Source organism: Chelonia mydas, chromosome 7, assembly GCF_015237465.2.
Source record: "Chelonia mydas isolate rCheMyd1 chromosome 7, rCheMyd1.pri.v2, whole genome shotgun sequence".
NCBI lineage: Eukaryota > Metazoa > Chordata > Testudines > Cheloniidae > Chelonia > Chelonia mydas.
This window is the reverse complement of record NC_057853.1, coordinates 49661741-49678797: the sequence shown is the minus strand read 5'-3', so window position 1 is coordinate 49678797 and position 17057 is coordinate 49661741. Positions and strand designations below refer to the sequence as shown.

The 17057-nt window shown below is 58.4% G+C and overlaps 1 protein-coding gene across 1 annotated transcript; it reads left to right on the top strand.

The window, feature by feature from the left end:
- The first annotated feature begins 278 nt into the window (after positions 1 to 278).
- On the top strand, positions 279 to 16663 carry MST1 (macrophage stimulating 1). The gene is given in 13 exon segments (XM_043552080.1): positions 279 to 427; positions 1054 to 1178; positions 1769 to 1934; positions 3396 to 3526; positions 7341 to 7443; positions 8130 to 8266; positions 9023 to 9055; positions 9303 to 9414; positions 10565 to 10642; positions 13868 to 14014; positions 15035 to 15141; positions 15528 to 15667; positions 16299 to 16663. Coding segments are annotated over 13 exon segments (1590 nt in total). The 3' UTR covers positions 16461 to 16663.
- Positions 16664 to 17057: the final 394 nt, after the last annotated feature.

The following is a 17057-nucleotide window of genomic DNA, read 5'->3' as shown; positions in this document are numbered from 1 at the left end:
GACAGCTGGTGCCTGTGCACCAGCACCCAGCCCACACTTGCCCTTTCACCCCTGCACACCGCCATGCGCATATGTGCTGGATCCAGGGTTCTACCCACAAACCCTTGCCTGGCACTAGTCTGCTTGGTGATGGTCTGTGATGTGGGGGCTCTCCTGGGGGCAGAGCTAGGAGGGTTGGGGATGCTGTGGATTCTCTGGGTTCAGTGCCAATGATGCCCACCTGCATAGCTGACAGAGGCCCTCAGAGCTGCCAGCCTGTGTGTGCCCTGCCTCACTCCATGCCTGAAGCATGACTCTCTCTTGCAGCCGTGTGCATGTTGTGTAACGGGGAAGATTACCGAGGCCTGGTGGACCACACGGAGTCCGGGCGGGAGTGCCAGCGCTGGGACCTGCAGCACCCCCACAAGCACCCATACCATCCTCACAAGTACCAGCCCTCCCTGTTTGGGGCGGGGATTGCTCATCCCCCACAGGATGTTCTCAGCATGGGATGGGAACAGCCTGGCCTTTGGGGGGGTGGGGGGCTCAGGACGGAGCAGGGCTAGGTGGTGGTGGGGCAGCTCAGCACTCTGTCCAGAGCAGCGAGTTCCCCAGGGTCACTGGTTACTGCCCATGGATTGCTAGGGGCTGGGAAGCCTGAGCCCCCGCAGCACTACACAGGCCCTGAAGTGAATGCGGACCAGCCGGGAGGCATGGCACTCCGGGATGGGATGGGCACAAGCAGAGATCCTCCCTGCTGCCAGTGCTGAGCCCCCAGGCTGGCACTGCCACCTGCAGAGGAGCGCACTTGCCACTGCCCAGCCCCACCACCATGTTCAGACAGGGTCCAGCACCGAGATTCTGTGGGTAACATGGATCCTGGCCACGTCCCCCAAACAGGGCTGGTCACTGCCAAGGGTCAGGCTGAGGCTGCACTGCAAACCCACTTCCTGGGGGTCCGAGCAGGGGGAGAGCACATCCCAGAGGCTCTTGGACCAGGACAGGATCAGAACGTGGCTTTGTAAATATCATGGTTTCCCTCACCTCTCTCCGCCTCCTCCCCGTCCCACCCAGATACCCCGAGAAGGATCTGGATGACAATTACTGCCGCAACCCTGACAGCTCCGTGGGCCCCTGGTGCTACACCACGGACCCAGCCCGGGAGCGGGAGTACTGCCACCTCCGCAAGTGCAGTAAGTGCTGTGTAGTGGGTGTCAATGGGAGTATCTGGGATGTGTTGACCACACTGCTATGTTCGTATCATCGTTAACTCACTGAGAGCAACGCTGACGTGCCCAATCTGGCTCTGGCTCTTGATGGTGTGAGGTGTAGCCATCTGGCAGGGCCACCCCATGTCACCGTGCCCGGCTCCCTGCTCCCATGCCTCAGCGGAGTTGAGCCATGTAGCCATGACAGACCTTTCCCCGACAATGTCCCCCTGCTGCCCCTGACTAGCACTGCTCTCTGCTCTGCCCCAGCACAGGGGATGAGTAGCACACCAACCCCTTGTACAGCGGCCACCCTGCTGGCACTCGGGAACAAGCTCCATGCCCTTAGGGGGATTTCAGAGAGCCCATGAGGTCCAGCCTCTGGCTCACAGCCCTGAGCACATGGCAAGGCCCTGCCGGTGAAGGGTCTGCAGCATGACCAGTCCCCTGGTCAGCAGGCTGGTGCCAGGGTGCAAGGTGTTCCAGTGCCCACAGTATACACCACTCGTCCCTGCTCCCTGGTGCTCCCAAGACAGCCCCCAGTGACGCTTGGCCTCTCCCGCTGCCCACATCTATGGAAGCAGAGAAACGTCCACACCTCACAGATACCACCACCAGCTGCTTCAAGCACAAAGGCGAAGGCTACCGGGGCAAGGTGAACGTCACCACATCAGGGATCCCCTGCCAGCGCTGGGATACCCAGACCCCCCACCGGCACCACTTCCAGCCTGAGGCATACGAGTGCAAGTAGGCGATGGACCACTTGGGTGTGGGGGAGGGAGGAGCTCCTTGAGGTCTATATGCTGGAGGTTCGGGGAGGGGGGGCATCCTTGTGCACAGGGAGAAGAATTCACTTCGCATCTGTGCAGGGATTGCTGGGTGGTCCTTGGGGGCTAGTTGGGGGAGGGGTCACGGGGGTCCCTGTGAGGGGGAGCTAGGTGGGAAGGGGTCACCTGGGGTCCCCATGAGGAAGGGAGCTAGCTGGAGGAGGGGTTGCCTGGGGTGCCTGTGGCAGGCTAGCTGATGGGAAGGGTTTCCAGGGGTTCCTATGAGGGGGGGCTAGCTGGGGGAGGAGTTGCTGGAGTCCCTGGGGAGGGGAAACTATCTGGAGGAGGGATTGCTGGGGTCCCTGGGAGGAGGCTAGTTGGGGGGGGTCACTGGGGTTCCTGGAGGGGGGAGCTAGCTGGAGGAGGAGTCACTGGCGTCCCTGGGGGGGCTAGCTGGGGGAAGCATTCACCTGGAGTCCCTGTGAAGGGGGAGCTATCTGGAGGAGGAGTCCCTGAGGTCCCTGGGGGAGCTAGCTGGGGGAGGGTTCACCATTTGTCCCTGTGAGATGGGGAGCTAGGTGGGGAAGATATCACCTGGGGTCCCTGTGGCAGGCTAGCTGTGAGAGGGGTTGCCAGGGGTTCCTGTGAATGGGGGGCTAGCTGGAGGAGGAGAGGCTGGGGTCCCTGGGGGGGCTAGTTGGGGGAGGGGTCACATGGGGTCCCTATGATGGGGGAGCTAACTGGAGGAGGGGGTCTCTGCGGGGGCTGAGCTGGGGGGAGGGGTTGTTGGAGGTTCCTGGAGGGGTACTTGGGGGAGGGGTCACCGGTTCCCCCTCAGATGAGACCCGGCACCAGCACACACTGCGCTAGCTGTCTGAATAAACACCCAGGGTCCTGGATGGCATGAACAGCTGTGCAGCTGTGGCTTGAGCTGGCTGGAACCAGACTCCCTGGCTCAGGTCCCAGGTGCTGCAGGCTCCCCCTATGACCATGTACATGTCAGTCTGGCGGCTGCAGCATTGCCCCAGCTGGAGCTGGGCAAGAGGGGCTGGCTCTGCAGCCGGGAGTCACAGCATGGGAGCCAGCCTGGGGAGCCAGCCAGGGCTGGGAGTGTGGTATGAGGCCAAGCAGGGCTTGCTGGTTCCGTGGCTGCAGGCCCTGAGCCTCCAGCACAGGTGTGACCCTGGCCCAGATGGGGTGGAGCCAACCTTGAAGGGGGGCTGCCTGTGAATACCCATAGCCTGATGCCACAGCTTAGGGGGAGCTGCCCCCAGCTTGTCTGTGGGGGGCGATCTGAGCATCTGTATCCTTGGAAATTCCAGCCTGCAACTCACAGAAACACCTCTGTGGCTGGACACAGCTCCCATGATGGGGGCTGGCAGGCACTGGATGCTGTGCGTTTGGCTGGGGCGTTCCCAAGCTGAGCTGATATGTCTGCCAGGGACCTGCGGGAGAATTACTGCCGGAACCCTGATGGCTCAGAGGCCCCCTGGTGCTTCACCAGCCTGCCCAGCATGCGCGTCGCCTTCTGCTTCCAGATCAAACGCTGCACCGATGAGGTGGAGGTGGAGGGTGAGGACTGCCCTGGCGGGGAGGAGACACTGGGCTGCCCTGAGAGCCTACAATAATAAACCAGTGCTCACAGCCCAGTGCTCTGGAGCAACCCTACAATAACTAGTGCCCACAGCCCACTGCCCAGGAGCGACCCTACAATAACAAATCATCTAGTTATCTTAGGTGCCTGTACATGAATGCAAAAAGCCCGGGGAACATGCAGGAAGAATTGGAAGTCCTGGCACAGTCAGGAAACTATCATAGAATCATAGAAGATTAGAATTGGATGAGACCTCAGGAGGTCATCTAGTCCAATCTCCTGCTCAAAGCAGGATCAGCACCAACCAAATCATCCCAGCCAGGGCTTTGTCAAGCCGGGCCTTAAAAACCTCTGAGAATGGAGATTCCACCACCTCCCTAGGTAACCAATTCCAGTGTTTTACCACCCTCCTACTGAAATAATGTTTCCTAATTTCCAACCTAGACCTCTCCCACTGCAATTTGAGACCATTGCTCCTTGTTCTGTCATCTGCCACCACAGAGAACAGCTGAACTCCATCCTCTTTGGAACCTCCCTTCAGGTAGTTGAAGGCTGCTATCAAATCCCCCCTCACTCTTCTCTTCTGCAGACTAAACAAGCCCAGTTCCCTCAGCCTCTCCTCGTAAGTCATGTGCCCCAGCCCACTGATCACTTTTGTTGCCCTCCACTGGACTCTCTTCAATTTGTCCACATCCTTTCTGTAGTGGGGGCCCCCAAAACTGGACACAATACTCCAGATATGGCCTCACCAGAGCCGAATATAGAGGAATAATCACTCCCTCGATGTGCTGGCAATGCTCCTACTAATGCTATGATGTGATTGGAGCATTGTCATGGATGGGTATAAACTGTTCAGGAAGGATAGGCAGGGGGAGAAAAGGTGGAGGAATTGCACTATATGTAAGAGAGCAGTATGATTGCTCAGAGCTCCAGTATGAAACTGGAGAAAAAGCCTGTTGAGGGTCTTTGGGTTAAGTTTAGAGGTGAGAAAAACAAGGGTGATGTCGTGGTGGGCATCTACTATCAACCACTGGACCAGGAGGATGAGGTAGATAAGGCTTTCTTCAGACAACTAACAGAAGTTTCCAGATCACAGGCCCTGGTTCTCATTGGGGATTTCAATCACCCTGACATCTGCTGGGAGAGCAATACAGCAGTGCACAGACAATCCAGGAAGTTTTTGGAGAGTGTTGGGGACAACTTCCTGGTGCAAGTGCTGGAGGAACCAACTAGGGACCATGCTTCTCTTGAATTGCTGCACACACAGGGAAGAATTGGTAGGGGAAGTAGAAGTAGGTGGCAACCTGGGCAGCAGTGACCATGAGATGATCAAGTTCAGGATCCTGACAAAAGGAAGAAAGGAGAGCAGCAGAATATGGACCCTGGACTTCTGAAAAGCAGACTTTGACTCCCTCAGGGAACTGATGAGCAGGATCCCCTGGGAGAATAACATGAGGGGAAAAGGAGTCCAGGAGAGCTGGCTGTATTTTAAAGAAGCCTTATTGAGGGCTCAAGAACAAACCATCCCGATGTGCAGAAAGAATAGCAAATATGGCAGGCAACCAGCTTGGCTTAACAGAGAAATCTTCGGTGAGCTTAAACACAAAAAGGAAGCTTACAAGAAGTGGAAACTTGGACAGATGACTAGGGAGCAGTATAAAAATATTGCTCGAGCATGCAGGGGTGTAATCAGGAAGTCCAAAGCATAACTGGAGTTGCAGCTAGCAAGGGATGTGAAGGGTAACAAGAAGGGTTTCTACAGGTATGTTAGCAACAAGAAGGTCAAGGAAAGTGTGGGACCCTTACGGAATGGGGGAGACAGCCTAGTGACAGATGATGTGGAAAAAAAAATGTTTTTTTTGCCTCGGTCTTCACAGACAAGGTCAGCTCCTAGACAGCACAGTATGGGGAGGAGGTGAGCAGCCCTCAGTGGTGAAAGAACAGGTTAAGGACTATTTAGAAAAGCTGGACCTGCACAAGTCCATAGAGCCAGATCTAATGCATCCAAGGGTGTGAGGGAGTTGGCTGATGTGATTGCAGAGCCATTGGCCATTATCTTTGAAAATTTGTGGTGATTGGGGGAGGTCCTGGACGATTGTAAAAAGGCAAATATGGTGCCTATCTTTAAAAAAGGGAAGAAGGAGAATCCTGGGAACTACAAACTGGTCAGCGTCACCTCAGTCCCTGGAAAAATCATGGAGCAGGTCATCAAGGAATCCATTTTGAAACACTTGGAGGAGATGAAGGTGATCAGGAACAGTCAACATAGATTCACTAAGGGCAAGTCATGCCTGACCAACCTGATTGCCTTCTATAATGAGTTAACTGGCTCTGTGGATGTGGAGAAAGTGGTGGATGTGATAGATCTTGACTTTAGCCAAGCTTTTCATATGGTCTCCCACAGTATTCTTGCCAGAAAGTTAAAGAAGTATGGGCTGGATGAATGGACTCTAAGGTGGATAGAAAGCTGGCTAGATCGTTGGGCTCAACTGGTAGTGATCAGTGGCCTGATGTCTAGTTGGCAGCCGGTATCAAGTGGAGTATTCCAGGGGTCTGTCCTGGACCTGGTTTTGTTCAACATATTCATTAGTGATCTGGATGATGGGATGGGTTGCACCCTCAGCAAGTTAGTGGATGACATTCAGCTGTGGGGAGAGGTAGGTATGCTGGAGGGTAGGGAAAGGGTCCAGAGTGAGCTAGACAAATTGGAGGATTGGGACAAAAGAAATCTGATGAGATTCAACAAGGACAAATGCAGAATCCTGCAGTTAGGACGGAAGAATCCCATGCTCCGCTACAGGCTGGGTACTGACTGGCTAAGCGGCAATTCTGCAGAAAAGGACCTGGGGATTACAGTGGCCAAGAAGCTGGATCTGAGTCAGCAGTGTGCCCTTGTTGCCAAGAAGGCTAACAGCATATTGCACTGCATTAGTATGAGCATTGCCGGCAGATCGAGGGAAATGATTATTCCCCTCTATTCGGCACTAGTGAGGCCACATCTGGAGTATTGTGTCCAGTTTTAGGCCCCCCACTACAGAAACGATGTGGATAAATTGAAGAGAGTCCAGCGGAGGGCAGCAAAAATTATTAGGGGGCTGGGGCACATGACTTATGAGGAGAGGCTGAGGGAACTGGGCTTATTTAATCCGCAGAGGAGAAGAGTGAGGGGGGGATTTGATAGCAGGCTTCACCTACCTGAAAGGCGGTTCCAAAGAGGATGGAGCTAGGCTGTTCTCATTGGTGGCAGATGACAGAACAAGGAGCAATGGTCTCAAATTGCAGTGGGAGAGGTCTAGGTTGCATATTAGGAAAAACTATTTCACTAGGAGGGTGGTGAAGCACTGGAATGGGTTACCCAGGGAGGTGGTGGAATCTCTATCCTTAGAGGTTTTTTTAGGCCCATCTTGACAAAGCCCTGGCTGGGATGATTTAGTTGAGGTTGGTCCTGCTTTGAGCTGGGGGTTGGACTAGATGATGTCCTGAGATCTCTTCGAACCCTAATCTTCCATGATTCTATGATCAGTGCCCACAGCCCAGTGCCCAGGAGTTACCCTACAATAACAAACTAGTGTGTACAGTTGAGTGCCCAAGAGCGACCCTCCAATAACAGAACACAGTGTGTGTGTTACCTCCTGGGCAGTCTCTGGAGGTCTGGGAGCAGGGCAGGATGCACTAGGCCAGCAGTGCCAGGATGGTCCCTGAGGGGTGTCATGGTGGGGACAGAGGCTAGGGAGCTGCAGGGGGAGCTGTGCACCCCCAGTAACAGCTGTCCTTTCCCTTCCCTCACCCCAGACTGTTACCATGGAAATGGTGAGCTGTACAGGGGCAAGATCAGCAAAACCCGGAAGGGCATCACTTGCCAGAAGTGGTCAGCAGGGTCACCACACACACCCCAGTAAGTGTGGGGTCTCCCCTCCTCCAGAAATGGCCCCCACAGCCACTGGGAGAGGCCCCGGGTGGGGAGGTCCCTGCACTGGGCCCAGGAACGTAGGCATGTGACTGTCCCATGGAGCCTGGGTCAAGGCGAGCAGCAGGGCCGGGGCAGTGGGAATGGCATTCGCCTCAGGGGGTGGGTTGTGGGGAGTGTTGGGACAAGGGATGAGAGGTGTGGGAAGATTGAAGGGTTGGGGGGATTGAGGGAAACCAGGGCAGCAGGGGGGTTGAGGAGGCGGCAGTGGGGAGGGCTGAGGGGCAGGGGCAGGAGGGTAGCTGAGGTGTGGGAATTTGAGGGGCGGGGGGCAGGAGGATGGCTTGGGGGTGATGGGCAGGAGAATTGCTGGGGGGGCTGAGTGGTGCGGGGCAAGAGGGTGGCTGGGGGTGGGGGGTGACTGAGGCGCAGGGGCAGGAGGGTGGCTGGGGGGCTGAGGGGTGGGGTGGCTGAGGGTCAGGGGGCAGAAGAGTGGCTGAGGGGTGGGTGGTAACTGAGGGACGAGGAGCTAGAGAGTGATTGGAGGGGGCTGAGGGGTGGGGGGCAGGAGAGTGGCTATGAGAATCTGGGCTGAGGGATGGGGGGCTGAGAGGCAGCCGGGGGGAGGGGTCGGGGTTGAGGGACACAGGGCTGATTTCCCCATCTCCCGACAGGATCTCTCCTGCCATGTTCCCCACCATGCGCTTGGAGGAGAATTATTGCCGCAACCCCGACAACGACAGCCACGGGCCCTGGTGCTACACCATGGACCCCAGCACCCAGTTTGATTACTGCGCCATCAAGCCCTGCGGTGGGTGCCTGGCACACAGAGGGGACAGCTCAATCCCAAGGCCACTGCCCCACGCCATGTTCTCTGGGGACTGGAGTCATGCTGCTGAGTTGAGAAAATGCAGTGGGCTTGCAGCCTGACTCCCCTCTGCCAGGCTGGCCTGTGGCCCAGCCTCCTGTCGACCCAGGGCCACTGCCAGGGCCACCTCTCCAAATCCACAGGCTGGGCTGCCCCCTCCAGGGGTCTTCTCCACAGCAGAGCCAGCCCTGGCTGCCTGGTGTTTGGCACATGGATCTGAGCCCTCTCAGGGCAGACCTGGGCTCTGGCCTAGCAAAGGGATGGGCGGATTGGTGGCCCCAAGCTTGCTCCCTTAAACTGCCCTGTGGGTTCCAGGTAACCAGCCATACCTGTGTCAGGCAGGTGGGGCTCCGGGGCCACAGACAGGCCAGGGCCAGAAGGTGCTCGGGTGGGGGTGCACTGGAGGAGGGGGTGAAGGGGTGCGATTAAGGGCTCAATCACCCCACTCCAGTGCTGCTGGATGGGCTGGTTCAGTACCAGCGTGGAAACCGGGAAGAGTTTTCAAAAGATTTAATCAGCGTTAAAAGGAGCTGGGTCTCTGCAAGGTGGGAGTGAGGAGCTGGCTTGGGGGCTGAACCCCCTTCAGGGCTATGCTTTGGCCATTCCCCGGACCTGGCGCCATCCATGCTTGGCTCACCTACTGTGCTCCACTTCTTGGGGCAACTGGTCTTCTCCACCTCTGGTTTGTTTCCCCAACAGGTGACAAGACGCTGGCCATCCTGGAGACTGCAGGTAAAGCCCACCAGCTGTGGCAGGGGTCCAGGTGCTGGGGCCAGGCAGGGGCAGCTCAGCTAGGGGATAGTGCCCAGGAGCAGAGGCCACAGAGCCTCTAGGTGACCCCACCTCCCTCTTGGGACTGGGAAAAGACCCAGATTACCAAGCACCTGGCTCTGGCTGGGGGAATCTTTGGGGAGCTCCTGCTGAGCCTGCTGCCGGCCCTGGCCCCCGTGCGCTGTCCTCATCCTCCCCATGTCTGCAGATAATATTGTCTTTGCCGAGTGCGGCAAGAGGGATGAGCGCCGCCAGCTGAAAGGCCGTATAGTCGGGGGACGCCCCGGGAACTCACCCTGGACCGTCAGCATCCGCAACCGGTGAGCCAGGGTGGGGCTGGGGCAGGAGATCCGGAGAGTGGGACCCTGCTGGGTCATGGGGAAGCAGTGGCAGCAGCCGTATGCCATTGGTGCCTGTCCATTGCCCCGCTGACTCAAAGTGGAGACTCAGCCGGCAGCTATTTGAACTCCATTCAGTGGGGCAAGAGTTTAATGGGTGTGGAGCAGCAACGTGTGCATCTCCCAGAACAGCTAGAGCCTGGCCCCAGATCTTCTGGGGGAAGTAACACTGGCTGGCTGGCCACTCTGAGCAGCCTCCCACCACCATGGCTCGCCAGGCACAGGCTGGGGGTCAGCAAGCCACGAATGTTGGTGCCTGCCCCCAGGCCTCACAATGCACACTGCAGTTCCCCAGCATCCAGACCCCCAGGCACTCGGCAGCTGCAATAGCAGGGGCCTGGGGCCTGGCATTTGCAGAATAGCCAGTGGTGGTCACACCTCCTGCCATAGGTTCCTCACAGAGGAGAGAGGCTAAGCTGCATGGAGCTGAGACCCACGGTACCATCTCACAATGAGCCAAAGTGCCATGCAGACCAGTGACCGCTCTGACTGTGGCCAATGCCACAGAGGCAGAGACTCCCCATGCACCTCACTGTCCCATATCTGATCTGCTGGAGGCGAAGCGCGCCCAGCCCTCAGAGAGGCATGGCGATCCGGAGGTTCAGCCATTCCCAGGCCTGAACGGACCATCGTAATTATCCAGTCTCACCTCCTGTAGGATACAGGCCAGAGAAAATCCCCAAAACATTTCCTAGAGCCAGAAAATAGCCAATCTTGAGTTACAAATTGTCAGTGGTGGAGAATCCACAATGACCCTGGGTAAATTGTTCCAATGGTTAATTATTCTGACGAGTAAAAATGTAAGCCTGATTTCCAGGATGAATGTGTCTAGCTTCAGCATCCCACCTATGGACAGTGGTAGCCCTTCCTCTGCCAGCCTGAAGAGCCCAGGATGAAAGATTCTGTTCCTGTGCCAATATGCTGCACAGTGATCAAGTCACCCCTTCACCTCCTCTTTGTTACTTCTGCCAGATCCTCCTGGTGCTAACTTGATTGCCAGGCCCTGTGAGGCAGGCAGGGGCGCTGCCTGGACCCTGCCTCTCCCATGTGCTGTGTGCTTTCTGCCCCGCAGGGAAGGAGTGCATTTCTGTGGAGGATCCCTAGTGAAGGAGCAATGGGTCATCAGTACGCGCCAGTGCTTCTCCTCCTGGTAAGGTGTCAGCTGTGCCCTGGGGCCCCTCCAGGGGAGGAAATGCGGTGTTCTGTGCACGAGCCATTCTGGCCGAGCACATGGCACTGTGGGGGGGGGGGGGGGGCTGGAGCAGGGGACAGTCCCACTGGACCCTGACTGGTCCAGAGATCAGCTAGCTGGTGCCTTTCAGACGCTCAGCGCTAGTCCAGGGGTTGTTACCATCCAGTCCTCCATGGTACGGCGGCCAGTGGGCCCGGGCTCAGTGATGGGCCGGGGAGCAGCGAAGGGAGGGCAGATGGTCCCTGCTGACTAGCACCACTGCAACAGCTGCAGGCATCATCTGGTGGGTGCTGCAGTGCACAGGTGGGCAGTGGACAATAGGAGCCTGTGGTTTGTCCCTTCACCCCCTACCCTCCCTAGCTGCAGGCTACACAGGCGTCTGGGCAGCACCATGCTCAGCCGCTGTCGGCCTGGCCTCCCGCCTCTGTGCCGCATGGCATGTATCAGCCCCAGAGTGAGCCCTTTGGCCTGGGCATGAGGGGGCTGCTGTAATGATGGTCAGACATGGACTGTCTGGGAGCACCTTCCTGGGCTGTGCAGCCCTGGCCTGCAGGGAAGGGCCAGTCCTTCCTCGCCCACTCCTAATGGCACCATGGCCAGAAAGGTGGGGCCCCAGATATGGGGGACTGTGAGAGAGCCCTACACAGCCAGTAGGGTTGCCAACTGTCTAATCATGCAAACCCAAGTGCCCTTGCCCCACCCCTGTCCCGCCCCATCTCCGAGGCCCCGCCCTGCTCATGCCATCCTCCCTCTCTCCATCACTCACTCTCCCACACTCTCACTTACTTTCACCAGGCAAAGGCAGAGGGTTGGGGTGCGGGCTCTGGGCTGGGGCCAAGGAGTTTGGAGGGTAAGAGGGCACTCCGGGCTGAGCCTGGGGCAGGGGTTAGGGTGTAGGAGGGGGTGCAGGGTGCAAGCTCTGGGAGGGAGTTTAGGTACTGGAGGGGGCTCTGGGCTGGGGGAGGAGGTTGGGGTACGGGAGGGTGTGCTGGGTTCAGGCTCCAGTAGGGGGCTCAGGGCTAGGACAGGGGATTGGGGTGTAGGCGGGGTGAGGGGTGCAGGCTCAGGGAGGGAGTTTGCGTGCAGGAGGGGGCTCAGGGCTGGGGCAGGGGATTGGGGTGCAGGTGGAGGTTCAGGGTCAGGGAGGAAGTTAGGGTGCATGAGGGAGTTCCAACCTGGGGCAGGTGATTGGGGTGCAGAAGCCGTGTGGGCTCTGGCCAGGCGGTGCTTACCTTGGACTGGTCCCGATCAGCAGCGCAGTCGGGCTAAGGCAGGCCCCCTGGCAGCCCCTAGCTCTGGGCCGCTCCTGGAAGCAGCCAGCACATCCCTGAGGCCCCTGGGGAGGACCAAGGGGTCTCTGCACACTGCCCCTGCCTGCAGGCACTGCCCCCGCAGCTCTCTTTGGCCAAAGTTTCCAGGCAATGAGAGCTGTGGAGTCGGAGCTTGGGGCGGGGGCAGTGCGTGGAGACCCCATAGCCCCCCGCTTCAGGGACATGCCAGCCACTTCCAGGAGTAGCGCAGAGCCAGGGGCAGGCAGAGAGCCTGACTTAGACCTGTTGTTCCCCCAACCCCAGCCTTGAGCCCCCTCCAGGACCCAAACTCCCTCCCAGAGCTTGCACCCCCCTCTGCATCCCAACCGCCTGCCCCACCCTCAGACCAGAGCCCCCTCATAGAATCATAGAATATCAGGGTTGGAAGGGACCTCAGGAGGTCATCTAGTCCAACCCCCTGCTCAAAGCAGGACCAATCCCCAACTAAATCAACCCAGCCAGGGCTTTGTCAAGCCTGATCTTGAAAACCTCTAATGAAGGAGATTCCACCACCTCCCTAGGTAACCCATTCCAGTGCTTCACCACCCTCCTAGTGAAAAAGTTTTTCCTAATATCCAACCGACACATCCCCCACTGCAACTTGAGACCATTGCTCCTCGTCCTGTCATCTGCTACCACTGAGAACAGTCTAGATCCATCCTCTTTGGAACCCCCTTTCAGGTAGTTGAAAGCAGCTATCAAATCCCCCCTCATTCTTCTCTTCTGCAGACTAAACAAACCCAGTTCCCTCAAAAAGAAAAGGCGTACTTGTGGCACCCCAGTTCCCTCAGCCTCTTCTCATAAGTCATGTGCTCCAGCCCTTTAATCATTTGTGTTGCCCTCTGCTGGACTCTTTCCAATTTGTCCACATCCTTCTTGTAGTGTGGGGCCCAAAACTGGATACAATACTCCAGATGAGGCCTCACCAATGTTGAATAGAGGGGAATGATCATGTCCCTCGATCTGCTGGCAATGCCCCTACTTATACAGCCCAAAATGCCATTAGCCTTATTGGCAACAAGGGCATACTGTTGACTCATATCCAGCTTCTCATCCACTGTAACCCCCAGGTCCTTTTCTGCAGAACTGCTGCCTAGTCATTCAGTCCCTAGTCTGTAGCAGTGCATGGGATTCTTCTGTCCTAAGTGCAGGAATCTGCACTTGTCCTTGTCGAACCTCATCAGATTTCTTTTGGAGCAACCTTCTAATTTGTCTTGGTCCCTCTGTATCCTATCCCTACCCTCCAAGTGTATCTACCTCTCCTCCCAGTTTAGTGTCATCTGCAAACTTGCTGAGGGTGCAGTCCATGCCATCCTCCAGATCATTGATGAAGATATTGAACAAAACTGGTAACAGGACGGACCCTTGGGGCACTCCACTTGATACCGGCTGCCAACTAGACATGGAGCCATTGATCACTACTGGTTGAGCCCGATGATCTAGCCAGCTTTCTATCCACATTATAGTCCATTCATCCAGCCCATACTTCTTTAACTTGCTGGCAAGAATACTGTGGGAGACCATATCAAAAGCTCCCCACAGTCCGAACCCCTCGGCCCCAGCCCAGAGTCCACCCCACCCCCTGCACCCCAACCCCCTGTCCCAGCCTGGTGAAAGTTAATGAGGGTGGGTGAGAGTGAGCGACGGAGGGAGGGGGGATGGAATGAGTGGGGCGGGGACTTGGAGAATGGGCGGGGCAGGGGGCAGGGCAAGGGTGTTTGGATTTGTGTGATTCGACAGTTGGCAACCCTACAGTGGGAGCTCCTGCTGAATGGAGGCTGGGGATCAGGGCGGGGGCTGAGGAGCAGAGTGAGGGTTGGGGGCACTGTGCTGGAGTGATGTGCTGCAGCTTGGATCTTGCCTCCTCTGGCAGTGACACTGACCTGTCTAGCTATGAGGTCCAACTTGGGACCCTCTTCAAGGACCCCAGTCCCAGCGACCCCGACAAACAGGCCCTCCCCATCCTGAGACTTGTCTGCGGGCCCTCTGCGTCCAACCTGGTCCTGCTGAAACTAGCCAGGTGAGCAAGCTGAGGGCGCCGGCTTGGTGAGGCCAGGACCTGGTGCCAAGGCGTACACTGGACCCCACCCCCACCCACCCACCATGCAGCTCTTGCTGTGACAGCCTTTCCCTTCAACTGGAGTGCCCCCTTTCCCTACAAGGGGTGTAAGGTCTGGCTGGCTCCAGTGATTTCCTGTGCTCCCACAGAGAACCCCCAGGAGCCAGCCAGGGGCCCTGGGGACAGCCAGGGCATGCCCTGCCCAGGCGTGCCGGGTGCCACGATGGGAAGGGTGGTGCAGGAGTGCACGGCCGATATGGGCACTAGTGGTGCGGGTGCTGGCCCATGGGGCAGGTGTCTGGCTGTGACAGGGAGGCAGGTGGGGTAGTATATGGCCCTGGCAGGTGGCATGAGCTCAGGGCAGGTGCCTGGCTGTGATGCAGCCCATGCATCCCACAGCACAAAGCTCTGCAGCGCAGCCTAGCCCTTGCCAGCCCCTCAGGCCTGCAGCCAGCCAGCCTGGCTCAGCACCACTTCCTCCCTGTGCCAGGAGCTCCAGGAAGGGGGCAGCTTGGAGCCTGCACTAGTGGCTCATCTCTGGCTGCACTTCCAGTCCCTGGCTCTGGCTCTGCCTCCCTGACCCCCCATGGCCTGGTGCCATGGCTTCATGCAGGGGCATGCACTGGCATCCAGCTGGCACGCCCTGGAAAGCAAGAGGCAGCTGCAGGCAGGGGGACAAGAAACCTGGGCAAGTGTGGGGGGAATCCCCCAGCTAACACCAAATTCTGGGGCTGAGGAGTCAGCAACCCCCAGGGCTGGACAGAGCTGAATGGGCAGTTCAAACCTCTGCGAGTCATTAGCCCGGGTCCCTGCAGCAGTCCTGTTGTGCTTGAGTCACATTTGGAGGCTGCTCCAGATCAATCTGTGCTGAAGGCCTGTTCCTGCAATGGCCATGGTGAGGGCAGAGCCCACGGTGCCATGCTGGGAGTTGGGTGGCAGGGGGTGGGTGGGCAGCTGTGTGGCACTGCTCTCTCTTGGTAGGCCAGCAACTCTGAACAAGCGGGTGGCTCTGATCTGCCTCCCACCTGAGCGGTACGTCGTGCCTGAGAACACAGAGTGCGAGATCGCCGGATGGGGTGAAACCAGAGGTACCGCCCAGGGTCAGGGAGGGGGCAGCCAGGAGGTGAGGACTGGAGAATGCCATGGGGCACAGACACCCCCAGAGCCGTCCAGTCTCTTCTCCAGGCTGGGGCTGTCTGCAATGACACCCCACCTTCCCCAGCTTTCTCCTACCCTGCCTCTATACTACAGGAGCCCCAGGCGGATTCCTGCCCCATGCAGCTTCCCCTCTGCTCCATACCTCTGCCCCATCCCTTCCACCACTGCCACATCAGATCCCAGACAGGGACCCCGTCATGGCCTAGCCAGCCTCCCCTCCAGCCAGCCCTGCCCAGGCCGGGAGGAAGCGAGATGGGGCCACCAGTCCTTGGGCTCTAGCCCCTAGGCCTCTCACCTGCTCTCCCTCCTCCCCCAGGTACTGGCAACAAGACTCTGCTCAACGTGGCCAAGCTGCCTGTGATGAGCAACAAGGAGTGCAACATGGCGCTCCGAGGCCAGGTGAAGGAGAGTGAGCTGTGTACTGCGCCCCTGAGAGCCGGGGTGGGGGCCTGTGAGGTGAGCTGGGGGGCATGCTGGTTGGTGCATGCTGGGGGAAGGGGAAGGGAGTGCAGTGGGGGCAGGCTGGGAGGGAGTGCCCTGGGGGAGGGGAGTGGGGGAGGGGAGGGAGTGTTGTAGGGGGCAGGCTGGGAGGCAGTTCAAGGGGGGAGGAGAGTGCTCTGGGGGGTGGGAGGGGAGGGAAATGTTATACGGAGGGGAGGAGAGTTCTGTGGCGGAGGAGAGTGTCGTGGAGGAGGGAAGGGGAGTACAGTGGGGGAGGGGAGGGGAGTGTGGTCTGGGGAAGGCTGGGAGGGAATGCTGTGAGGGAATGGAGGGGAGTACTGTGGACGAGGGAGTGCCATGGGGGCAGGCCTGGAAGATGTGCTATGGGTGAGGGGAGGGGAGTGCTATGGGGGCTGGAAGTGGATTCTGGGGGAGGAGGCCATGCAAGGTGAGCATGGGGATGATCTGTGAGGGGGCAGGGCAGGACGTGGCCCTGGGGGACACGGTGGGGCAGGGCAGGACAGGAGCACAGGAGTGAGGCCAGGAGCCCTGGGCCCTCCACAGTGGCCTGACACTCCGAGTCCCTGCCCATGCTGAGGGGCCAGCGCAGGGCGTAAGAGTTGGCATGTTCTCTCGGCCCCTGCAGGGTGACTATGGGGGGCCGCTGGCCTGCCTGACCCATGACTGCTGGGTGCTGGAGGGCATCATAACCCCAATGCGTTTGTGTGCCCGCAAGGACCAGCCAGCCATCTTCACTCGTGTCTCGTTCTACGTCGATTGGATCAACAAAGTGATGAGGATGTTCTGAGCTGGGGGGGGGCCCAGCTCAGGGCCCAGATGGGCAGGGACGGCCCCCCCAATGAGTTCAGCACTGCTCTCCCCTCCACCTCATGATGGCCATTGGAGTTCACCCATGCCAAACTGTGCCAAGCCCTCACAGCATCCCCAGGCGGGGCTCTGAATCCAGACTGTCTGTCCCATGTGCTGAGACCAAGCCAGGCCAGCCTGTCCCTGGGTTGTGGGCATCAGCCTCACAACAGGGGGTTGCTCCTCATTACTGCATTGGGTGATTGCAATAAACATGCTTAAGGTGTCTGTGTCATGTGGGCTGGGGGGACCTGGGTGCTGGGGTACAGGGCCAGCCCCAAGGATTGGTGGGAGCCTGGGCAGGGCCTGGCAGGCTCCAAGTCCACCTGGGGGAGATGGCAGCAGCATTGGCAGGATGGGGCCAGGCTCTGGCCCTGCCCACTCCAAGGAGCCTCTCCCCTGGGATCGGGGGGGCGGGCACTGATTCCTGAGTTTGCTGTGACCCACAGGAGCCCAGTGCCTGGCCTGGGCATGTCTCACTGGGAGCCTTTGTATGCTGCAGCCATGTGCATCACTAGGAGAGGGCACTGATGGGCTG